This window comes from Thamnophis elegans, chromosome 7 (genome assembly GCF_009769535.1).
Source record: "Thamnophis elegans isolate rThaEle1 chromosome 7, rThaEle1.pri, whole genome shotgun sequence".
NCBI lineage: Eukaryota > Metazoa > Chordata > Lepidosauria > Squamata > Colubridae > Thamnophis > Thamnophis elegans.
In genome coordinates, this window is record NC_045547.1 from 55,367,572 (window position 1) to 55,393,558 (window position 25,987).

A 25,987-nucleotide genomic window follows, 5' to 3' on the forward strand; every position below is an offset into this window, starting at 1 on the left:
TTAATTCCTGATTAACTCTTTTAATATATTCCTGATCCTTTAGGATTGTTCTATTGAGTAACCAACGATAACTGCCCTTTTGTTTTTTCCATATAATCTTCATGGGATTGTGGTCGGCCCATAAATTGGGTTCTATGTCTATCTCCTTCACTTCTGAAATTAACTCCATCGACATCCAGACCATATCTAACTTTGACCAGGATTCATGTCTATTCCAATAGAAGGTATATTGCTTTCTCTCTGGGCATCTTTCTCGCCATACATCATAGATATTAAGTTCTTCAGCCATTTGAAAAATGACCTCGACAAAGTTTTCCTACCTACTTTTCTCTTCTTTCCATTTTTGTAGTCCCATTTCTGGTCAACTGTAGCATTGAAATCATCCATTAAACAAATATTTTCATTTCCCATCTCTCGAATAATGCTATGTAGTTATAATAAAACATTTCCTGACCTTCATTAGGTGCATATATTACCCCCCGTGACACCTTTTTTTGGTTTAACATTATTTCTACAATTAATATTCTCCCTTCCTCATCATGATAAATTAGTTTAGTCTGGATCATGTCTTTAACATATAGTACTATTCCTCTTTTCTTTTGATCAGCTAATGCCGTGTAAAGTTTACCCAATCAGGGATATTCTAAGATCTGGATCTGTCGTTTAGTTATATGGACCTCTTGCATTGCAATTATGTCATAATTCAAATGTTTTAGTTTATTAAAGGTTGTTTTCCTTTTCTGGGATGAGTTTAGACCATTGTTATTTAATGATAGAATCTTGATTTCTCCTGACATGTTTCTATGTGTATTTAGGTTGTGTGCTTCTTGTTGCCCTTATCTCTCTCACTTCTTCTGGTTCTTCCCCTTTTTTGTCTAAAATAACTTCTTTTTCCTTTCTTGTCTCAATTGGTTCCTTTTCTCTTTTTATCTGTGCCCTGAGTCCTTGCATCCTTGCTTCCGACTGTTCTCCTTCGTATTCCTCATCCTCCTGCTCAACAAGATTATTGTAGAAACCTTCCGCTTGTTCCACTGTGTCTATTCTGAATCTTCTATCTCTCCAAGTTACCAGTATACCCTCCGGCATCAGCCATCTGAAGTTAATTTCATGTTTATTCAGGACAGATGTTAAAAATTGATAGGGCCTTCTTAGTTCTCTGATTCTCCTCGGTACTTCTTTTAGGGCTGTTAGTTGTCATTGATTGTGTATTATCGGATCGTCTCTTGTTCTATTCAACACTTCGTCACGTATTGATTTTTTAACAAACTTTACTTCTCTCGGTAGATTGTTCTTTTTTGCGTAATTTGTTTGGATTCTATATGTCTCCTCGATTTCACTTGCCATCTCGTCCTTTCCTATTCCCAAAGCCTTTGCCATACAGTCTGCCATCGTGTCTGGTAAATCCTCACCTTTTTCTTCCTTTACATTCTGAAACCGTAGAAATTGGGGTGCTTTCTCCGATTCTAACGTGAGGACCGTTAACTCAAGTTCTTTGTTTGCCTGGATCAGCCTAGAGATCAGCTGCTCCATTTTTCCCCCTCACTCTCCAACCTTCCTTCTATTACATTTATTCTTTGTTCGTGTTTATTGATCTGTTCCTGGAACTTCTCAAATTTATCATCCATCTTCTGCATCTTCTTCAGTTCTCCAGAATCATTCTTATTTCTCTAATATCCTTTTTTAATTCTTCGTGATTTTTAGCCATTACCTCCTGCATAGTCTGTAATATCATCTGAAGCTCCTTAGTTGAGTTGGATCTTTCTCTCTGTAACATATCCTCCGAAGATCTTTGGTTCAAAGGGCTGGCAGCTGCTAAAGACGGCTGAAATGCTGGCTTCCTTCCCGTGCCAATTTTCGTTAGATTTGTAGTGCTTGTCATTTTTTGGAAGAATTGGATCCCTAACTTAGTTATTTTCCAAAACTCCCACTTTCTTCTCTCCCTCATAACTTTCTCCAGTCCTTCTTTCTTTCCTTCTTTCGTTCCCTCCTTTCTTTCTTTCTCTTCTTTCTTTCTTCCTTTCTTTCTGCCTTCTTACCTCTCCCTCTCCTTCCTTTCCTTCTCCTCTTCCCTCTTTCTCTACTCAATTATCAATTTTAAGTTGTATTAAGGGGTGGTGTATATATAATCTTCTTTCTTTCTCTCTAGTTGTTTCTTTTAGTAATGTCCAAAGACTAACATCAGAATTATCCAATAGTCAGCTCTCTTGTTTTCCAAGGGGTATCACGTCACCAAAAAAAAAAAAAAAAGATTCCAGATTTTGCCAGTAGATGTCACTCTTCCACAAGCTAACCAGATACAGACTAACCAGAAACAGATGTGGCAAGGAACACTGCCATAAATCAGCTTTTATATCTTCTCCTTCAAATCTTCAGTAGTTAACTCATTTCCCCCTGAAGGCATCCTTGTAGTCAGAGTTATTTACAGCCAGCTTTTGTTGTGTTAACTAATTAGGTTTAAATTCAGCTCCTCAGACAGAGAAAAAGAAGAAAGAGCCTCCAGCCTTCACTCAGCATAATCCTCTCACCGCTATAAAGTGGGGTGAAAAAAAAACAATTTAAACTCTTGAGCTGTTTTGGAATAAAAATACCTTCCACCAAGATCAGGAACTGTTAAGCCATTGGCGACTCCAGCAGCTTCTCTGTAATAAATCCTCACTTATTTTAAACTGCTGTCAGCACTCTGGGATGGCCTTTTCAGATCGCCCTCTTCCACGCCCGGGGTTATGAAGGAAATTTCAAGCGCAGACCATGAATTGCCATCCTATGGTCGTGCCAAACCAACCTTCTCTTCAGTCTTCCCTACAGGAGACCTTCAGTTTACAAAAATCTTTCCAGAAACCCTTCCGGATGCCAAATCCAGCTGCTCTTCATGGAGCTCTCTGTTCAAGCAGCCATTTGTGCTGGCAGCAAGCCCCACCTCGCGAAGCAACAATTTCTTATATAAACAGTTCATCACTATAAAAAAGTGTCAAATGTTAGTTGATATTGGTAGTAAAAATAACTTCTCAAAATTTTATTAAGAAATATTAGATTTCCTTTTTTTCTAGACATAACAAAACCAAGCCATGATAAACAAATGTTGAAGTATCTGAAATTATTAATTTTTGGTATCCGTCCAAAAATTGTATTTTTATTTTGCAAGTTATTTCCTGGGAGGAGCCTACTGGTGGAGGCTGCAAAAAATCAGCTGCCTCCGAATTCCTGGCTACGTACCTGTTTAGAGGATCTTCCATCTGACGTCTTATCAGGTTTTCTTATCCTTCAGGCAAGAAGGAAAGAAGAAACTGTTTTGCTGGCAAATGCTCTTCGATTTTTGCAGCTTTTGTGCTTGCAAGGAAAGGGGGGCTAGCCCAAGGCAGAACGGCTGTCCGTGCTGGGAACTTCAAACTGCCTTGTGCAGGACAAAGTAGGTCTCTCCCACTCTGCTCAAAGTTTTGTTTGATTTATTCTTATCACGAGCTGAATCCGTTTACTGCGTGGACAATAATTGTTTATCAACATTTTAGCTTCTTTTCTTTTTCTCCTCCGAAAAATTATTTACTCAGAGGCTTCTAAAATGGCGCCGAGCAGGCTGGTTTCTCCGGTAATAACGAACACTTTTTACTAATCCTCACAAGAATTCAAAACAAAAGAGATTGCTTATCATTTGTTTTTGGTTTCACAACAGAAGAATTTTACTCCTTCATTAACCTTGCTTATTTGGAAGTTAAATGGTGATGAATCTGCTGAATGGTCTTGTTACAATGTTTACTCACTGAAAGTTTTGCCAAGCCTTAAACTTCAAAATAAAAGCCTCTTTACTTAAAGCTGTATATTCAGGCAATAGAGTTTTATTAACTGCAGGCAGATAAATTTTGAAATGGCCTCAAAACCAAATATTAACTTGAAGTCGTCACCCTCTACTTCCAGGGGCACATCCTCAGTGCCTGGCACAAAGCTGCAGCCTCCGCTTCCTACACCCCCTGCTGGGGATGTGTTAACGAAAGAATTTTTCCTGAGTAATCTAAGCGAGGCTCTTAACGCACAGACAATTAAAATGGAAGATAAGTTTAGAGATAATAGAGAGGTGGTAAAGCAGGAGAGAAAAGAGGAAATAAAAGAAATGAAAGAAGAAATTAAAAGTGAAATAAAAGGACTTAAACAGGAGCTGTATGAGAAATTTGATGCTAAGGTTGATAAAATTAGAGACGACATGCTGAGTCTTGTAACTGTATTAACAGAACATATTTCTGGAGTGGAAGATACTCTAGAGGTTCTTAATGATGCCAATGCTAATTTGACATTGAAAACAGAGGTGGTGGAACAAAAAGTGGAAAATGCTGAAAAAGAAATTATTATGATACAGTACCGACAAATGGAGTTCGCATTAAGAGTAAGGGGGCTGCGTGAGGAGAAACAGGAGAACCTGAAACAGATCCTATCGGAAGCTTTTGACCGCCTGATGGGAAGACCAGGGACCAATCAAGTCTGGCAAATTGACAAAGCTTACCGCGTTAACTCCTGGCTGGTAAAGCAGAAGCAGCTTCCTCGAGACATCGTTATATATTTTACTACAAGAGAGTTTAGAAATATGGTACTGCAAGCATCTTACAATACTAAGCTTCAAATTGGCGGTCAAGACCTGGCTGTTTTGAAAGAGATACCACCTCAAATGTTAAGAGCCAGGAGAGACTACGCTTTTTTGGTCGAAGAACTCAGAAATCGCCAGATACAGTATAGATGGGATGCACCATTTGGCATCATATTTACATTTGATAAGCAAAGGTACCGCCTCAACTCTGTATGGAAAGCCCGAGATTTTTATTATAATATATTGAAGGCCGGACACCCTGCACCATCTGGACCTAGAGAAAGACCACAAGAAGGACAGGATAGACAGCAAACTACACAACCACCAGACAAGATGGAGCATCTCTCTTCTCTAGAAGTGCAAGGTGCTATGGAACCAAGACCTAGCCGCATGACTACTAGACGTATGGAGAAACAAGCTAAAAAGCAACAGCATCAACAATCATCGGCCATCGATCAAGGATCTACAACAACAAATCTGGAAGTAATGGGAGGAGCTAGACCTAAGGTTAAACAGGCCGTGCAGGAAGCTCTAAAAATGCTTCAACCAACCAAAGATGACAACTAAGATTTTAACATGGAATGTCAACGGACTGAACTCTCCACAGAAGAGGAAGAAAATATTTCATTATCTCAAACAGTTTAAGAACGATGTAATTTGTTTGCAAGAAACTCATATCAAGTCAACTGATCAAAAATATTTGATCAACTCAAAACTTGGTCAACATTTTGCAGCTTCTGCTATGGAAAAGAAGAATGGTATAGTTGTATACTTAAGAAAAGATATGAAAGCTGAATTAATAGAAGCAGATCCCTTCGGAAGATATATTGCTTTAGACTTAATCTTAGAAGGGAAAAAGACATTACTTTTGGGAATTTATGCTCCCAATCAACAGCAAGATAGATTCTATAGAAATCTTCATGCTAAACTAGTACAGTGGGACTATAGTTCCTGTATACTATTGGGTGACTGGAATGGAGTGACACTAAGAGAGATAAGAAGATTTCCCGCCTAAATACCAAGATGCGAGCAAAGTTACCCAAATCTTTCTTTGACATTATGGATGATTTTGAATTGAGAGATATTTGGCGAGAAAGAAATGCAGAGGAATGTGACTTCACTTTCTTCTCGGACAGGCATCAATCCCTCTCAAGGATTGATTTTATCCTAACCACTAATGATTTGCTTTCTAGGGTCAAGAAAACAAAGATTGCAGCTAGGGTCCTTTCGGACCATAACCCAGTTTGGATGGAGTTGGGAAGGGTAGTGCAGGCAAGAAGGTCTTGGAGATTGAATGAAAACTTATTTAGATATGAAAAGTATATTAATGATTGTAAAAAATTACTATCTGAATATTTTGTTTTGAATATGAATAAGGGTACATCTATGGAATTTGTATGGGACGCAAGCAAAGCGTACATGAGAGGAGTTTTGATGAATATAAATAAAACACATAGAAATAAGCAAGGGTTAAAACGAACAGAACTGGAAGAGGAAATTAAGAGAAAAGAGCTGGAGTTAACAATGAACCCAGACGATACAAAGGTTAAGGAAGCTATTAACATATTAAAATCTCAATTTGACATGTTGATCTCTGACCAGGTGGCTACTAATCTATTATATGCAAAACACAATACTTTTTGTAATGCAAACAAACCTGGCAGATGGTTAGCTTATCAGATTAGGAAAAAAAGGAAAACTCGAAATATATCTAAACTGATTTACAGAGGGAAGGAGGTGTTTCAACAGGAAGAGATTCAAAAGGCTTTCTGGGAATTTTTTACAGAACTGTATAAAGGGGATAAAATTAATGGTTTAGACATAGACAAATATTTAGACAAAGAGAAAATACCTTCAGTTAGAGAAGAACACAGGCAAAAATTGAATCAACCAATAACCTCGGGGGAAATCCTGCAGGTAATTAAGCAATTAAAGTCAGGGAAAGCACCAGGTACAGATGGCTTGACAGCGGTTTACTATAAAAACTTACAGTTAGAAATGGTAGAACCTCTTAGAGAATTATTTAATATGATTCAAACGGAAGGTAAAGTCCCTCCATCTTGGAAGACAGCGTTTATATCTTTGATACCCAAAGAAGATCAAGATACTACTCAACCCAAAAATTATAGACCTATTTCATTACTGAATGTAGATTATAAAATTTTTACTAAAATATTAGCAAATAGGTTAATGTTGGTCACTCAACAATTGATACATACGGACCAAACAGGTTTTATACAAGGGAGACAGATGAAAAGTAATGTTAGATTAATTATTAATGCATTAGAATATTTGGGAAAGAACAATCAGATCCCTGCTGCGTTTATATTTTTGGATGCTGAGAAGGCCTTTGATCGAGTTAACTGGCAATTTCTGTTGAAGATACTGCAAAAAGTGCAGATAGGAGATAATTTTTTACAGTCAATTAAAGCAATATACCAACAGCAAACAGCACAAATCATAGTCAATGGAAGTCTAACAGACTCTTTTCAAATTGGAAAAGGTACAAGACAGGGCTGTCCTTTGTCCCCATTATTGTTTATCATAACTTTGGAAGTATTGTTGAATAAAATACGGGGCTTGGATGGTTTAAAAGGGATCAAGATTAGGCAGCAAGAATATAGAGTCCGCGCTTTTGCGGATGATTTGGTCATAATATTGGAACAACCGCAGGAATCCAGTATGGTTTTAATGAATATGATTAATCAATATGGTAAAGTGTCAGGCTTTAAAATAAACTTAGGAAAAACCAAAATATTAGCTATAAATATGAATATTAAACAAAAGGAAGAATTAGGAGTGATGCTAGGATGTGAGGTAGTTAAAAAAGTCAAATATCTTGGAGTTAACATTTTAACCTCAAATGGGAAATTATATAAGCATAATTATGAACCACTTTGGCATAGCATACAGACAGAGATGAAAAAATGGGAGAAATTGCACTTATCTTTGCTGGGTAGGATAGCGGCAGTGAAAATGAACATTTTACCAAAATTTTTATTTCTCTTCCAAATGTTACCTATACTTAAAAAAGATGCGAACCTTTTAGAATGGCAGAAGGGTATCAACAAATTTGTGTGGGCAGGAAAGAAGCCGAGGGTAAAGATGAAAATAATGCAAGATGTACGTGAGAGAGGAGGATTGAAACTACCTAATTTAAAACTATATTATGATGCAGTGGCATTATCTGTAATTAGTGATTGGATTCACTTAACCAATAATAGAATATTGAACATTGAGGGACACGATCTGGTATTTGGTTGGCATGCTTACCTGTTATTCAACAAAAAATTGGATAAGAACTTTAAAAGTCATATTTTAAGAAATGCTTTATTGCGGGTCTGGAAGAAATATCAATATAAATTAAATGACAAGATACCCATGTGGGCAATTCCTAGACACGCAATTGAAAATATGAATACAGCACAAAAACATGACAGAACTACCTACAGACAGCTTCTTACCTCGGAAAGGGGGGTATTACAATTAAAATCTTTAGAGGTATTAAAAGAGGAGAAGGTAGTTCAAACATGGTTCCAGTATGGGCAATTACAGGCTAGGTGGAAAATAGATCAAAAAATTGGTTTTATTCAAGTTGAGGATAATCTGTTTAAACAAATAAGAGATCAAAGCTTAATGCATATAAAGAGGATATATAATGTATTAATACAGATGGATTCGGAAACAGAATTAGTTAAAGATTGTATGATAAAATGGGCTCAAAATATTGAGGAACCAATAATGTTGGATACATGGGAAAGAATCTGGGTAAGAAATGTGAAATTTACACAAGCTCAAAATCTGAGAGAAAATTTTTACAAGATGCTCTATAGATGGCATTTAGATCCTAAAAAGTTGGCTTCTATGTATCCGAATGTACAGCCTAAATGTTGGAGGTGTGGTTCTCTCGATGCTACATACTATCATATATGGTGGACCTGCCAAAAGGTTAAGGCATTTTGGATAAAAATATGGTGGGTCATGCAAAATGTTTTTAAAAGAAGGATAAAGTTTAGTCCTCAGTTATTTTTACTAGGTATATGTACTGACTTTACAGTGGTAGAGACCAATTTGATTCTGCACCTGATAACTGCAGCAAGACTGTTGGTGGCGCAATATTGGAAGAAGGAAGACTTGCCTACAATCCAAGAATGGACATTGAAAGTAACAAACTTAGCTGAAATGGCTAAAATATCGGCATATCTCAAAGATCATTCAAATGAGAGATATAAACGAGACTGGAAAAAATGGATTGATTATATACAAAATAAATACGGGACTAAGAAATTCCAGTTAGCCTATGCTTAAGATCAGAAATGATTTAAACTGTTAAAAGTCAGTTCAGTAAGAAGAAGCTAAGGTCAATCTAGAATGTCATTAATTTCTTTATTTCTTTTTTCTCAATAGATTTTAGACTGTGTTAGTTAAAAATCTATACCGTGTACGGGTTCTGGGAAGTCGGGGGGGGGGGAAGGAGGAGGGGGGGTGGGGGGGTGGAGGGAGGGAGGGGTACACACAACAAAAAAATTGTACTTCAATGTCTTAATGATTGACAAATGATGACATATTTGGGTTTTTTTTAAAGAAAAAATAAAAAAGTTCTGTTCCAAAAATTGTATTTTTATTTTGCAAGTTATTTCCATATTGCTTTTTGTCAACAAAACCGTTCTGAAACATAAATCACAGCAGTGGCGCAGTGGATAGAATGCAGTACTGCAGGCTACTTCTGCCGATCACAGGTTGCCAGCAGTTTGGCAGATTGCAGAGGTGGTATTCACCCAGTTCGCGCAAACCGATGGAGAAAATTTGCTCTGGGTTGCTGAACCCAGTGACCTTTGGCTGGCCCCACCCCCCCACCCGATTGCTACTTGCTTGCCCCATCCACCCACCGCTCACCCACCCTGCCTGCCCACTCAACGCTCACTCGCCCCACCTGCTCAATGCTTGCTCATCCCACTCAGTCACTCCTCACTTCTACTGTGTGAGTCCTCGCTTGCGCAGTCTCTACTCTGCAGCTTGCCTGCCTGAAGTATTGTGTCCCAACTGAGCGGCCCTGATCTGCCTTCCAGGTAAGCCTGGAAGCCACAGTCTAGCTAGCTGCCTCTCCCCCCCCCACTGTCCCAGCCTGCTTCCCCTACTCCCTTCCCCACGGGCCATGGCCCTGCCATGCTTCCCTGCCTTCCACACGGCCTTCCCGGCGGTTCCCATGGCCAGGCCTGCTTGCGAAGGCCTCCTCTACTCCCTTCCCCATGGCCGGGTGGTCCCAACATTCTTGCCTGCCTTCCATGTAGCCGTCCCGGCATCCCCATGGCCAGCTTGTGAAGGCAGGCAAGTGGGCCTGGCCACGGGGACTGCCGAGAAGGCCACATGGAAGGCAGGCAAGCATGTTGGGGCCGCCTGGCTATGGAGAAAGGAGCTAGCAGCCTACTCCATTCCACGCGGCCATGCCATGCTTGCCTACCTTCCATGCAGCCTTCCCGGTGGTCCCCCATGCCCACTTGCCTTCCAAGGTCAGGTCACGGATCCAGCCCATGAAGGGAGACATGCCACTTCTGGGCCAGGCCAATCAGTTTGGGATTAAATTCCAAATGAATTTGGGTCTTCAGGGTAAGGAGACATGAAGAACTTTCAACTGCAGGTTTCTAAAAATCTTATTAAAATGAATGTCTAGAGGCAGCTCTTTAATTCTTAGCTATTTAGCTCAGGAATAAGTTGAAAGGGACTTTGGAGGTTCTTCTAGTCCAACCTCCTGCTCAGGCAGGAAAACTGAGGATGCCAAACTCTGAGTAGAGGTCCTGGGAAAGGTGTCAGAATAACAGAATAACACTTAGAAGGGACCTTGGATGGAAACCCTATGTCATTTCAGAGAAATGGCTGCCCAGTATTTACTTCTAGTGATTGAGCATCCAGAACATTTGGAGACAATTTCACTGGTTAATTGTTCTCACTTTCAGGAAGTTTCCCCTTAGTTTTAGGTTGCTTCTCTCTTTGTTCAGTTTCCATCCACTGCTTCTTGTTTTGCCTTCTGGTACTTTGGAAAATACATTGCCCCCCTCCCTCTTCTTTCTGGCAGCTTGTTGCCTATCCACTCTTAAAAGCCTGTGACTATCACATTTTTGTGCAAAGCATGTGAGCCATTTCCTCCTTTCAGTGGTCCGTGAAAGAACATCTATAGTATGTAGATAATAAAGTTGAAAAAAGGTGAACATTTTTACAGAACTATAGATATGTTGAGGATGGGTGTGGCAAGGAATGCCTGGGAGGGGAGAGGCCAGGTGAGGCACCCCTTGACGTGAGTGACATTGAGTTGACCACACTCACCCAGTCCCATGACCACCAAGCCACACCCACAGAACTGGTAGTAAAAAAATTGAATCCACTCTGATGTATTTGGGAACTAATAACATTTTCCTTGCTCAAGTAAAAGAAAAAAAGAAAACAGTATCTTCATTTTGATATTAATAATATTCTTCTCAAATTATCCATTATTGTAATGTTTTAAAATAATTTACAACTCAATCACTGTAAACGCTACTCTCTACAACTGTTCCAAAAATAATGACTGTTACTTTGCATATCACAAATATCATCTGCATTACAATCTTAAAATGATATCAATACACCTTAGCTCAGAACTGTCAATGTGCTTACCAACTGTCTGTTTTTAGCTGGAATATTTAAAAGCATTTGAACATAAGATAGGCCACATTTTGTCTCAAAAGGTGCAGAATAGCTAGAGGTGTATTATATACAATCCTGACAGTCACATACAGGTAGTCCTAAGCTTATGACCAATCACTTAGCAACCACTTGAAGTTATGACAAACCCCCAAAAAGGGAGTTTTATCTTTCTAGTACCAGAAATTACATTTTTATCTTGCCCTTCAAATTGGATTGCCTCTTAGTTCTAATTCAGGCCTTTATACCGTGTTTCTACGAAAATAAGACTGGGTCTTATTTTCTTTTGACCTCCGAAATAAGTGCTTAGCCTTATTTTCGGAAAGGTCTTATTTCCCACCAACCCCCATCTAACGGATAAGGCAGGGTGTGGGGCAAGTGGCCTGTCATGCCAGCTTCCTGAAGGGTCACAGCAGGCCATCCCACCATCCACGAAACAACAGGTTTGCAGGTGCCGTTCAGGGTGCCTTTCCTCCGCAGCTAGGATGATATGCAGGAAAATTTTCCCCCCCACACACACCTGTAGATCATTCTTTCAAAGAGGAGCCCTGCACAGACGCACATCCAAAAATGCTCCCTCCATGGCTTTGTAGCCTCCAGTCTTGCAATCCTGTGCAGGAAAGGCAGGTTTGCTCTGAAGCTGTGGCAGAGCGTTGCACAAGGAGATCTGCGCAGCTACGGTGACATTTCTGAAATGTTAACTTTTAACACCATACTGGGCCACGTGGATCAGGACGAAATAACAGTAAAAGAAATGTGGATACCAGTAGCTGCTGCTACAATAGAGAAGGTCATTGCAAGGTGCCAGAGGCATGGGCACATCTTCTGCTGCCAAAGTCGCCATACTCAAGGAGCACTTTTGGGAGACAAAGCAAAGGGGAAGCGATCAGTTTCGCCATGCCCCTTGTCCTTATCTCCCCCCCCCCCCTTTTTCGGCTCTCCAAGGGTCTCTCTCCCAGAACCAAACTCTGGCACAGCTCAATCAGAAAAGTGGCCTGCAGGCTTTCAGGAGCCAAGTCGAGGCTGAGAGGAGCCAGGATGGAGGGAAAATCCAGTGCTGTCCCAGCACTCTTCTTTCATCAGAAATGGAGTCTTGGCAGTGGGAAAGGGCAGCACCAGGGAGGGTGGGTATGTTGGTATGTGTATAAAAAGCACAAAGCGAGGGAACCAGCAGCCGCAGATTAAGGAGCTTTGTGAAACTTCATGCCTACATGCAAAGTTTGGTGAGGGAGGGGGAGAGAGATACTTCCCTCTCTCAGCAGTGTTTTGCTTGAAAATATTTGAGAATCTGACCAGAGAGAAGGGTTACGGATTCCCATGCCTTCCTTTACGTGGTCACTTTGCACCTGTGACATCAGAAGGAGCCCTGCAGAGAGACGAGGCCGCCGATGTGCAGGAATTCTACCACCCCCACCATGACAAAGAGGTGGCTGGAGGTAGCGTCTGCGTCGGGTTGGGCTTTCTTCGTGACGGGACAATCTGGAAAGCAAGAGATTTAGGAAGCCTGGGCTGGAGTGGGGTGGCTTTTCCAGCAAAGCGCCTGATTCATCTCCAGGGGTGAGTGTCTTCAATGAACTTCGCTCTGTGTCTCTGTGGACAGCAGCAGCATCTCCTCACAGGGCTCCTTCTGATGTCGCAGGTGTGAAGCAACCTCCCATAAAGGAAGGCATGGAAATCCGTACCCCTTCTCTCTGATCGGATTCTCAAATATTTTCAGAACAAGCAGTGAAGACCCTGGTCTTTCTTTCTCTCCCCCAAACTCTGCCAGAAATGAGTCTTTGTGAGACTCGTCGCGCTGGCGTAGCATTTTGGAGCAGAACATTGGAACACTTGTTGTGCGCTTGTTGTTCGACATACCAGTGCAGTCACGAGCAGCAGGACACTAGCTGCACCGGTGTGAAGCTCGTAGTTGTGGTGCTGTTCACAGGTGCAACGCCACAAGTCTTGCAGGGTCCTGCTCCAAGAGGCTTAACCGGTATGACAAACCTCACGACGGTGCTCCCATTCCTGCGTGGAGTTTGGGGGACAGAAACAAGCCAGGTCTCTGCTACTTCTGCTTTCCTTGTGTGCAGCCAAAAGTTTGCAAAAGGCAGGAAGGTGAAACGCCAAGCTCAACCCATACCCACACTTCCTGTATGGGCCACAGCCAGCAGTGCCGGGGCTGGGGAAGCCATTGGAGGAGCCCCCCATGCTCTCCCACCTGCTTCCGCTTCGCCTTTGCCAGGGTAGCAAAGGGCACTGTACCGAAGCCTCCCCGCCACTTGGTTGGAGGCGGACAGTGCCCAGCAGGCCCAGGTGTGGTGGACAGGCAGGTAGTTGGAGAGGCTGTATGGCTCGCTCTAGTTGTGAACAACCCGGGGATTTGGGCAGCACTTACATGGCCGGGATTCTGCAGGATCCCTGGCTTCTGAGGCAGGTAAGGCCCAGAGAGGAGGTGTTGCAAGGGAGCCCATTTCTCACATTCGCCTCAGCTGCAAGGTTGCCTGGCACCGTGGGCAGGGCTGGGGCTAGTAAGAGCATGCTGGAAAAATCTCCAGGCACTTGAAGAGACAGACATCCTGGTCCTTACTGGATGAGCTGATCCACGGGCTGCAATTAAGGGGCCAAGTAGCCGTGAGGTGACGGGGAAGAGAAGGGCTGCCTCCTGTGCTGGCCACGCCAACCCCATTCACTAGGGTTTATTTTGGGGGTAGGGCTTATATTAGGTCCAACCCCCAAAAAATCAGGCTAGGACTTATTTTCGGGGCAGCTTGTATTTTCGGGAAAACACGGTACCTAAAAATGAACACAGCAGAAAAGATCCTAATTACCTGCATTGAAGTCCCTTCTACTCTCGCTATACAAGCCACTCTGTCGAGGAAAGTGACAGTCACAGGAACAGCAACAAAAAAACCTTTCAAAAAGGCTTTAATATACTTTCTCCCAAAGTCTTGCATCTGTATCACAATCTGAAAGATAAAATAAAAAGACAATATAAATTAGACTTCAGAACTGACAAATAACTTTAAGAAACGTTGAATGCAAAAATATAATAAAATGATAACAAATATGTGGGCTGAGTTAACTTTACCTCCTTTCAACTCATTAGTTCATTAGTAGATATTCATATCTTTGTATATTATAAGAAAGTTTACCAGACATTAGAGTAAAGCACAGAATGGGCCAAGAAGAAAAGAGAAGTAAGATGAATGCTTTCAAATCATTATTTTTCTCCCTGCCTTCCTTTTCACAAAAAGGAAACATAAAAATTCCCTTTCCTTCCTTAAACCAAAATGTTATCATATTCTCTTATGCAGTTGAAAGGACCCTATTCATTTTATGCTACACCACACAATCTCATCTAATAGAAGATGAAAAATAATTTAGAAAATGATGAAATAAAAGAGATTATCTTAATCAGATTTCTAAAATAATCATTTGAAATGAACACAAAAGATATATGTATGAAGAATGATGATTATCTAGTGGCATCAGAGGGTTGATGTTCTAACCTGGCAGCTAGTTAAGGTTGTTGTGGGACAATATTAAGACAATAGATCCATTAGTGATTAGTCCATCCTGGTATATACCCGTATTTTTCAGAGTATAAGACGCACCTGAGTATAAGACACACCCGAGTATAAGACGCACCAGAGTATAAGACGCACCAAGGTTTTGAGGAGGCAAATTTTTTAAAAAAGTAGGTAGGTAGATAGAGGGAGAGAAGGAGAGATAAATACAGTAGGTAGGTAGGTAGGTAGGTAGGTAGGTAGGGAGAGAGAGAGAGAGAGTAGGTTGGGAGGGAGAGGGAGGGAGAGACGGAACGAGAGAAATACAGTAGGTAGGTAGATGTTTCCAGGTGTGTTTATCCATGTGCTGGAGAAGGAAGTCGCTGACAATCTGCAGCACCTAAGACAGTGATGGGCAACCTTTTTGGTGTGGTGTGTCAAAAATCAGCAAAAAATCGAGCATAACTCGTGTTGTGTGTCACTTCGACAAAAACATAATTTTGCGCAATTTATAGTTTAAACTACAAAAATGTATAATTGCAATATATAATTGTATTTAATAAACCAAAAACAAATTATTTAACATACCTGCTTAGTAACTTCTTTGTTAAGCGCTTTTGCATGCTGAGCTATGGAGTGAGCAATGCTCAAACTTGCAGAGTTTAAATTTGTAGAGCCTTTCATAAATTTAAGGATGGAGTTAGATTGGCTCTTATAAAGGTGTAGCTTCCTGGAAATGTATTCCCTCCTTTCATCCTCACTTTTTTCCAAGAGCTGGGAATGATTAGTTTCAAAATGTCTATTTATATTCCACGTTCTGCTTACTACCGTTTCAGTACATAGAACGCAAAATGATCTGCCATTTTTTTCTATAATGCCATACATCTCGCTCCATGTCTCTTGAAAGGGTCGGCCACTGCCACTACCACTCCCTTTACTTAACCTTTGTTTTTTATTTTTTGGGTGCTCCATCAGTGGGCCAGTGACAGCAGATAGAATTATAGATAGCCAATTAGGGGTTAACTAGCCTAACAAGCTAACACAACCTCCCCCTCACTTATCTCAGTTACTGTGGGCAATTACAAGTCCATGGCACCCCAATAGTTGCTGCTAATGGCGCTCACAGTTCCCGTTGGCACTCCGCTGTTCCCTGCTGTGATGCGGTCGTAACCAACAGTCCCAGGAGTAGACTCTCTGTGCCGGCCTGACTGGAGAGAGGCGCGCACTGTTCCCGCGCTCCTCTCCTGCAGGTCCTCCCTTGCCGCGCTGATGACGTGTGTGCGCACAGCACGCACGCCTTACCAGCAGCCCCTGCGCTCAGAAAGGGGCGGCGGCGATACAGTAAGTGAGTGTGGGCGTGGGAGATCACACGTCCCGCCCCCCCCCATTCCTCCAGCACAGATTCTTTCATCCTCGGCGGCCGTGCAGGAGCCGAGGATGAATCGCATGAAATCCTGTGCGTGTCACCCCAAATGGCTACGTGTGTCAGCACTGACACGCGTGTCATAGGTTCGCCATCACTGACCTAAGACTTTGTTTCTGCTGGCACAGCACTTGATCAATGTAATTCTCATCAATCAGTTAAAGAGCTTTCCAAAAGGAGGGAAGTGTTTGCACTCTGCAAACCTCCCAAAAATGGCCCGATTTTTGCAAAAATGGGCCCATTTTCTTTTTTAAAAAAAGGCATGACTAGCCTGGGGGGGGGGGCTTGTAGAGTGCTCCTGGGGGATAGGGGGCCAAAAATGAGCAAAAATGGCCAGTTTTTCACAAAAACGGGCCAGTTTTTTGTCAAAGAAATGCCTTATGGGGGCTTATAGAGTGCTGCTGGGGGCTGGGGGGGACAAAGCCAGCCCATTTTATGCTCATTTCTGCCCTCCCCAGCCCCCAGGAGCTCTCTGAAAGCCTTCATAAGGGTATGCACGACCATTTTTGTGAAGGGGAGGGGCTTCGGGAGGCAAAAAATGCTGTATTCGGTGTATAACACGCACCCAGATTTTCAGCCTCTTTTTTGAGGAAAAAAGGTATGTCTTATATCAAAAATATGGTATACGTATCCATAAATACCACAGATAAGATTCTAGGAATAAGGATACTTTGCCTCATCAAAAAAGTAACAACATTAAAAAATGTCCTACCAAAATCTAGCAGCAATCTTTGTTTCTCCAAGCGTATAGATAATATAGTCAGATCTAATTTAAAAAGTTGCATCCCAGTTATGATTCCAGTCTGATTAGAGAAGCATACTTTTAGTCTATTGGAAATGTAATAATAGGATATTGAGCATAAAGATAGCATTGAAATGAGCATTTTGTTTTGCAGCATGCTCACTGCCAATTATGGATTTGCTGATGTTAAATGCCTGCATTTAATTTGCATGCATTTAATTTGGTCCAGAGCTTGAATGTACAAAGGGAGACTCACAGGTTAGAGATTCAAAAAGATTGTTCCAGCTATTGTATGTATATTTGTTTCATACAAATAAATACATGGAACAATCTAACTTTTGGAACCTCTAATCTATGGGCCTTTGTATATACGAGATCTAGCCGAAGTAGATATGTGAACATTTAATATGGATTAAAAAAAAACACTCAATTACTCCATCCAATTGTGATCAAGGAGTTAGAGGTTTGCTCTATTTTTAGATTGAAGATTGAAGAGCATAGATTACTACTGAGGTAAATATACAAGATTGCTATTTGGAGTTCTTTAGGTATAAAACTTTCGGCATCAATGGTTAGCAATGGTTAGCATTTTACATACTTCAATAGTGCTAGGTATGAAACACTGAATACAGATGAGTTGAACTCTTATACTCATTAGAGATGAGCAAATATTTTGGAAAAGGTGTTTTAGCATTCAAGGGAACACATATTCAACAACTCTCTATTCTTTTTCCAGAATCAAGTAGCTTCTTCTGGAAGTAGCCAAGTACATGTATCCCTTTTGCTTTGTGAAGAATGCATTTCCATGCACAGAGAGCCAAGAAAAGCTTAGAAAGCAGATATTGTACATCTGCCTTAATGAGATAAACATGGCCATATGCTTGCTCCCTGCATTGTTAAGAGCTTCTGTTGAAGAATTTGTACAGCTCTAATAAATATTCACATCCTTATATCCATTCAAACAATTCTAGACGTCCTTGCCTGGTTGAGAGTTGCCTTAAAACCCAAAATAATATGAGGTAATGACCAAGATGTTGGTTTGACAAAAGAAAAAAAACCATCAGGATGGACAATTTTGTTTTCTTCTCTTTTTACTGTGCTGTGTTGTTGTTTCATAGCTATCTGCTACCAAACTAGAAAAAAAATCATTTTCCTACTGTGCACTATTCAGTTTCATTAATAATAACAATTAAAGTTTAATTCAAACATGCTAAGCTATACTGCAGATTTTAGTTCATATAGGAGCTTTTTTTCCTTGCAAGAAGCAACAACTTCAGCCTTTATTAGAGATTGAAATCAATTTAGGGACTTTAAAGTATCACTTTAAAGAGACTTAATACTTTTTTAAATAAGCAAAATTGTGTTCAAATAGTAACATGACACATTTTGACAGTAAGGAATTCCAGGGGCCCTCAAAATAAGCTGAAAGGCATATTGACTACTTACAAACTCAGTTTCACATATTATATAAAAACCATAAATAATGGCTAATTAAATAAACTATCATTAATTATGGTTTAGCAAAAGTGCAAATCCAGCCATAGAACTTTTATGATATAGAATTACCTTAGGAATATTATTTAATTAAAATAATATTCCAATTTATAATGGCTAAATCTCAGAAAGGCACAGAAAAAAAAAGCATTCATCATCAAAAACAAAGACACAAAAACAAAAATGCCACTGAAGGCAAAAAATACAAAATACTCGTGCAACCTAAACACGAAGGGGTTACAGTCCGGAAGTATTGGATTTAACAACTACAAAATAGTAAGGTTATGCTTTTGTATATTTAAATACCATCCAACTAGGAGATAGTCCAAGGCATTTTGTAGTGTAATTCAAAAAGTTGCATATATGTGTATGGCTGAAATATACGAATGAAATCACAATTTTCTTCAGCAATTTTAGAAGTTTGTTTATTTTATGGTAAACTATGTGTCCGTTTTTTAACCTATTTTTTCAAGTTTGGAAGTTTAACCCTCCAAAATAGAAATCAGAACATAACAGTACTATACTTTTTTTCCGCAAAAAGAGGGAACGAAAATTACTCATATGAACACACTGTCCATTTCTCTATTATCTGTTCTGAAAATTTAGTATTGCTCCTTTATTCAAAACGTGAAGGAAACTGCAGATTCCCTGGTTGAAGAAATGTGTTCTATGCATGCGGAGGAACTTCACCCCCATTATCAGGAGTTTACTAAATCAGAAGTAACATACCTCCTCGCAGGTTTGCACAATAAGGAAACCCAACCAGCATAGTTTGTAAAATATTATTTCAACTTCTTCATTCCGTACGAGTCAGCAACTGTAGCTTTTGCCTCTTTGCTTGCTCGGGTTGGGTGGCTCACATTGGAAAAACAAAAACAAACCCTCTGTCCAACCTCTTGCCTTCCAGGAACGTTAGATGCAAACGCCCCAAATCCTCCAACGCGTCCTTTGCGCCTTCCCGCCGCGCTCCGCTCGTCGAGGTCGAAAACGCGTCCGGAAATATCCCGGATTGGCCAGTGACAGCCGTCAGCTGGAGGAGTCCCGGGGCGGCGCTTGGCAACTGCAAACCCTGGAGGCTGCGGCGCTGCGTCTCCTTCGGATGATTGCGTAGGGAGAAGAGGCGAGGCTAGCAGGCAGCTCCAGACTTTTGCTGCGGTTCGGGAACGGAGGAAAGTTTCTGCAAAGGGATCGTTTGGCACCTTTAACACTAAAATGTATGGCGTTTTATTTTCGGTAGTAGAACAACCAATTTCTCTGTCTGCCTTCTGACCGCGTGGCTTCTTCTTCCAGAAGACTGAAATTTTGAGGCCTTGTTTTTGATTGCAAAAGATTGCAGAATATGGAAAGCCAGAATGCACGTTGGAAGAATAAAATCCGGTCCAGTTCCGAGTTGGGAGAAAGGTGTTGGAAATAAATGGAGGCAGGTTGCAGGGAAGCAAATCTGTTTATTTGGAAACCAGAAACTAGCGACAGCGGCCTGTTTTTGGGGTGGCTGATAAAATGGAATTGAGAATAGGTGGGTTTTTAAGCATTCTTTGGGATCCGCTGTTAGACCCCCCCTGCAATTTGCATACCAAGCAAATAAGATGTACATATAATGCTGTTAATATGGCTCTGCACTACATCCTACAACCTCTTGAATTTCCAAAGACCTACCCAAGGGTCCTCTTTGTAGACATTTTTGTAGACAGTTCAGCATTCAATACCATCATACTGGACATTCTTTCAACTAAACTAAATCAGCTAGCAGTACCTGAACACACTTGTAAGTGGATCACTAGCTTCCTAACAGACAGGAAGCAGCAGGTGAAGCTAGGCAAAATCACATCAGATACCTGTACAATTAGCACAGGAGCCCCCCAGGTCTGTGTGCTCTCTCCACTTCTCTTTATATACCAATGACTGCATCTCAAATGAGCCATCTGTTAAACTAAGTTTGCAGATGATACAACTGTGTTTGGTTTCATTCGAGATAACGATGAGTCTGCATACAGACGGGAGGTTGAACAACTAGTCTTGTGGTGCGACCAGAACAATCTGGAACTGAACACACTAAAAACATAGAAATGGTGGTAGATTTTAGGAGAAACCCTCCCATACTACCACCTCTTACAATACTAGACAATACAGTATCAACAGTAGAGACCTTCAAATTTCTAGGTTCTATCATATCTCAAGACATAAAATGGACACCTAACATCAAAAACATAATAAAAAAAGCACAACAAATAATGTTGTTTCTGCACCAACTCAGGAAGCTCAAACTGCCCAAGGAGCTGTTGATACAGTTCTACAGATAAATTATTGAGTGTCATCTGCACCTCTATAACTGTCTGGTTTAGTTCTGCCAAACCCAACAAGACAGACACAAACTTCAGAGGATAATCAGAACTGCAGAAAAAACAATTACTGCCAACCTGCCTTCCATTGAAGACCTGCACACTGCACGAGTCAAAAAGAGGGCCGTGAAAATATTTACAGACCCCTCGCATCCTGGACATAAATTGTTTCAACTCCTACCCTCAAAATGACACTATAGAGCACCAAGACAACTAGACAAAAAAGTTTTTTTTATTGTTTCCTGATTGTTTATTTGTGCCATATGACTATCATTAAGGGTTGTACCTTAGGATTCTTAATGAATGTCTTTTTATGTACACTGAGAGCATATGCACCAAAGACAAATTCCTTGTGTGTCCAATCACACTTGACCAATAAAGAATTCTATTCTATTCTATTCTAAATGGAGAAACGTGCTCTTAGAGTAAGGTGACCAGATTTTCAGATTGGTAAAGAGGGACACCTTTGACTGGGGGGGGGGAGGGAGCTGGCCGCGGCGGTTAATGCCAGCCCGCGGCCTCGCTAGGGACATCTGGTGACCTTAATTATACACATCGTCTCTCTATCCATCCATCCATCCGTCTGTCTATCTGCCTGCCTATCTGTCTATCTAGTTATGGTATCCCTCTCCCTCTTTCCCCCTCTCTTTCTCCATCCATCTATCTGCCTGCCTACCTATCTTTCTCTCTATCCATCCGTCTATCTGCCTGCCTATCTGTCTATCTAGTTATGGTCTCTCTCTCTCTCTCTTTCTCTCTCTCTCTCTCTCCCTCTCCCTCTCCCTCCCTCATCTCATTATCATCTATCTCAGTGTTTCTCCACCTTGAAGACTTGAAAGTATGTGGACTTCAACTCCCAGAATTCTATCTAATTAATATAATTATTTCTCCCTCTCTTTTTCACTCTCTCTCCAGCGCACACATGCAAATGCATAGGGCAGCCCACCTCACACACAGGTAACTCCGGGCGGCTTACGACATTATTATGCACGTCTCCCCATAGCAGAGGAGATGTGGAAGCCGGGGGCCCGGAGATCACCCAGGGGATGCCGAGGATGCCCCAACTCAGCCCCTCTTCCCGCTCCAATCATGTGCCGCTACTTCCTCCGAGCGCGGCGCTTTACTCCTCGGAGCGTTCGCAACTTCGCTCCTTCCAATTTCTCGGCCCGGGAGGCTCGCCGGGCTCCGCCTACCCCGGGCCCCCATTGGTCCAGCGGGCCGAAGAACGCGAGAGGGGTGCGGTTGGGAGGGAAAAGCGCTTGGCGCGAAGAAGGACTTTCTTCCAACCAGCTGAACCCCCTGGCACAATCGGGCTGCGATCGGCGGCCGTCCTTGCTACAATCCGCGCCGCCTGCCGCATCAGCAGAATCTAATTCAAGAGATCTTAATCTTGACAGCGTTGTTGGGATCTGCGGTGAAGAAATTACTTTAATCAGTGGGGTAAAGTTCTTTCTTTCGCTCGCCCGAGCTCTGATGAGGGGGAAAGAGAGGACTTTCCTTACACCCGCATCAGAGCTGGGGGGGGGGAGAAAGAACTTTACCCCATTGATTAAAGTAATTTCACCCGCAGATCCCAACAACGCTGTCAAGATTAAGATCTCTTGAATTAGATTCCGGCTGATGTGGCAGGGGCTGCGCTGGTGGGGACGGGCAGAGGGGATGAGACTTGGAGTCCTACGATCTTGGCAAGTGGGGAGTCCCATCCCCCCCGCCCGTCCCCGCCAGCGCAGCCGGGCTGCAATCGGTGGTCATCCCTGCTGCAATCCGCGCCGCCCGCCTCATCAGCGGAATCTAATTCAAGAGATCTTAATCTTGACAGCATTGTTGGGATCTGTGGTGAAGAAATTACTTTAATCAGTGGGGTAAAGTCCTTTCTCCCCCCTCCCCCCCAGCTCTGATGCGGGCATAAGGAAAGTCCTCTCTTTCCCCCACATCAGAGCTCAGGCGAGCGAAAGAAAGAACTTTACCCCACTGATTAAAGTAATTTCTTCACCCGCAGATTCCAACAACGCTGTCAAGATTAAGATCTCTTGAATTAGATTCCGGCTGATGCGGCGGGCGGCGCAGATTGCAGCAGGGACGCCCGCCGATCGCAGCCCAATTGCGCCAGGGGCTGCGCTGGCAGGGACGGGTGGAGGGGATGGGACTTGGAGTCCTACGATCTTGGCGAGTGGGGATTCCTTCGATGGGATTTGGAGTCCGATGCCCCTGGCGATTGGGGGTTCCGCTGGTTGGAAGAAAGTCCTTCGCGCCAAGCGCTTTTCCCTCCCAACCACACCTGGGGGACACAGGGAAAGGCGCCCGCTCGCCAGTCCGCCCGCCCACCCTTAGGCTCCCGGGGCAGCACCTCCCCAGCGCCTTCCTTCACTCCTTGTGGAGTTTCTCGCACACAGGACGGGCGCGACCTGGGAGACACAGGGAAAACTCCGCAGGGCACAAAGGAAGCAGCGCGGCAGCAGCAGAGCTGGGAAGGTACTGTCCCCGGAGCCCAAGGGTGAGCGGGCTGGCGCGGGCTGGCGAGCAGGCGCCTTTCTCGCACACAGGGAAGGGGAGGAGGGCAGCGGCGGCTGTTTCACTAACCCCGAGCAGGTTACTAAAGGCCCTCAGCAGCAGCAGCAGACGACCTCGCGCGACGGTCCTTGGGGGCGCTGTGGAAGCCCTGCCAAAGCGCCCCTTTCCCAGCTCGGAGCGGGATGAGCAGCGAGCGGAGCCTCGTTTAAAACGACGGCCATGGCCGCTCGTTCACTCCGCCGCTCTTGCGTGGAGGTCTGAGGAGGCAGAGGGGTGGGAGGGGCGCGAAGGAACCAGTGCGGTGGCGCTTGGCGAGCGGGCGCCTTTCTCGCACACAGGGAAGGGGAAGAGGGCGGCGGCAGCTGTTTCACTAACCCCGCGCAGGTTACTAATTCCCGGTTTACTCACCAGTGAAGCAGCAAAACAAAGCAAATGGCCGCGAAGGCAAAATGAAATGGAGACTCCTGCAACTCATGCGGCATGCTAAGCGGACTCCAGCCAATCAGTGAGCTGGCTGGGATGGAAAACTTTAAGCACGCCACGTTTTCCATCCCAGCCAGCTCACTGATTGGCTGGAGTCCAGGCCAATCAGTGAGCGGCAGGCTGGGCTGGCTTAGATTTTTAGTGTAGATAGAATAGATGGGGGAACAGAACAAGCGAGCTAGCGGCAGCTGATGATGGGCGGGGGAGCCAGCAAGCACCAAAATAAAGCGGGGTTTTTTGAGAAGCGGGCGGGACATGGGAAAAATGATGAAAAGTCGTGCCTGTCCCACCAGATGCGGGACGTCTGGTCACCCTATCTTAGAGGCAAAATGCAGCCCCAGTTTCCTGCATAGTTAAAACAGCTTCCAGCAGAAATATTGAGATGGAGATTTGGGGCCCATTAAGAAATCCTGGGCCCAGGCTATTCACAAACAAAATACCTTCACCTCCAGTGATGGGATTAAAATATACATCCTTCCCCCATCCAGATTCAATGAACAGGACATGGCCTTTTAGGACATAGTAGGATTAACATACCACCCTTAGAATAGCAAAAGGCACCAGGCTCACTTCATTACATAACCCCTGCAGCATTTAGGAAACTATGAAACTCCTTTCACTCATCAAGCTAATTTGTCAGCTGCCCCAAAACCACATGCTGTTGTTGGTTCTGCTCATCAATGAACTTTTTTTCCAATCGCCCTCCATTTTATTCCCAGCACCTTTCTCCCAGCTTGGAAATGAATGAGGTGGATTTTTCTTCCTACACTGTGCTACACTGTGCAAGAATATGTCCTTCAATATTTTAATGGCTGTTGTCAGATTCCTGTGGGGTCATGTAGCGGTCATGGCTGGCTCTACAGGCAAAAGAGGAAATGCAAATCCTAGCTGTTTGTCTGAACTAATCTTGTCAGCTTTGGCTGCCTATTGTGTTGCTTATTTGGAGTCTGCTTATGAAAGATTGGCCCAGTTTTTCTGAAAGGATACAAAATCTCCATTCCTAAAGACCAGCCTCTTCAAGCTTCTGCTTGAGGCTGTTTACTATAGAAGGAAGACTGGAGCTGTTAAGCCTCACCTACTCTGTATTTATACCTTTGATTTTTCCTGCCTAAATATAATACTTTGCTTTTCTCCACAGTAAAATTCATTTTGTTGGATAGGGCACATTGTTCAAGTTTGTCAATATATTTTTGGATCCTGAGCTTATCTTCTGGGGTGTTGGCTATTCCTGCCAGTTTAGAATCATCTGTAAATTTAATACAATAGCAGAATTGGAAGGGACCTTGGAGGTCTTCTTGCCCAACCTCCTGCCTAGGCAGGAAACCCTATACCATTTCAGACAGGTGGCTATCCAACATCTTAAAGACTTCTAGTGTTGGGGCTTTCACAACTTTTGGAGGCAACTTCTGTTCCACTGATTAATTGTTCTAACTGTCAGGAAATTTCTCTCAGTTCTAAGTTGGTTCTCTCTTTGATTAGTTTCCACCCATTGCTTCTTGTTCTACCCTCTGGTATTTTGGAGATTAGTTTGAATAATTTGATGTGTTTCCCTTCTATTCCCTCATCTAAGTCATTGATGAAGATATTGAAGAGTACTGGGCCTAAGATGGAGCCTTGTGGTACTCCACTGCTTACTTCTCTGTGTGTGGAAGTAGTACCATTAAGGACTACTGGTTGAGTATGGTTTCCAGCCAGCTACAAATCCATCTGGTGGTGATTTGTCTATTCCACATTTTTCTAGCTTACTAAGAAGTAGATTGTGGTTGTCAGCCTCTGCTTCGCTGCTGCTTCGGCTGCCATTGAAACGGGGAGGGGGGGCATGGTATTTGGGAGGGGAATCATTATGTGCTGGAGGAGTGTTATTAGAAGCTGTCCTGACCATCTCTCTGCGCATGTGGAGGAAGGGAGTTTCCCGCCAAGGCCAACTGTCCAGCATTCCAGCTTGATGATGTTTTTTGAAGATATCTCCCACCTGACAGTTGGGTGAATTATTATTGGACTATGGAATGGGGTGCCAAGGGGAGAGGATTGAATTATACATGATATCCATTGCTTTTGCGCCAATTTACCCAGACTCAGCTTTGCCTTGCTACTTATCGTTTGTAATTAGTAAAAGTACACTTAATTCTAAGAATGGAGTTGAGTGGTTTCTTTCCTGATTATTAAATGAAGCAGCACCTGACAGTAAGCTGAGTCTCACCTCGCACCCAACCCGGAGCGAACACCTTCTGAGGGGGGTGCCCTCACAGAAGAAAAAAA

The 25,987-nt window shown here is 42.7% G+C and overlaps 1 protein-coding gene across 2 annotated transcripts in view; it reads right to left on the reverse strand.

Moving 5' to 3' along the window:
- IMMP2L (inner mitochondrial membrane peptidase subunit 2) overlaps nucleotides 1–19,385 on the reverse strand; it is a 126,503-nt gene extending 107,118 nt beyond the window's left edge. For both annotated transcript variants that reach the window (XM_032220777.1, XM_032220778.1), the window contains exons 1-2: nucleotides 19,125–19,385; nucleotides 14,059–14,196 (exon numbers count right to left, since the gene is read on the reverse strand). In XM_032220777.1, the coding sequence (XP_032076668.1) occupies nucleotides 14,059–14,184 (126 nt within the window). In that variant the 5' untranslated portion in view covers nucleotides 14,185–14,196; nucleotides 19,125–19,385. The remainder of the gene's footprint in view (nucleotides 1–14,058; nucleotides 14,197–19,124) is intronic.
- Nucleotides 19,386–25,987: the final 6,602 nt, after the last annotated feature.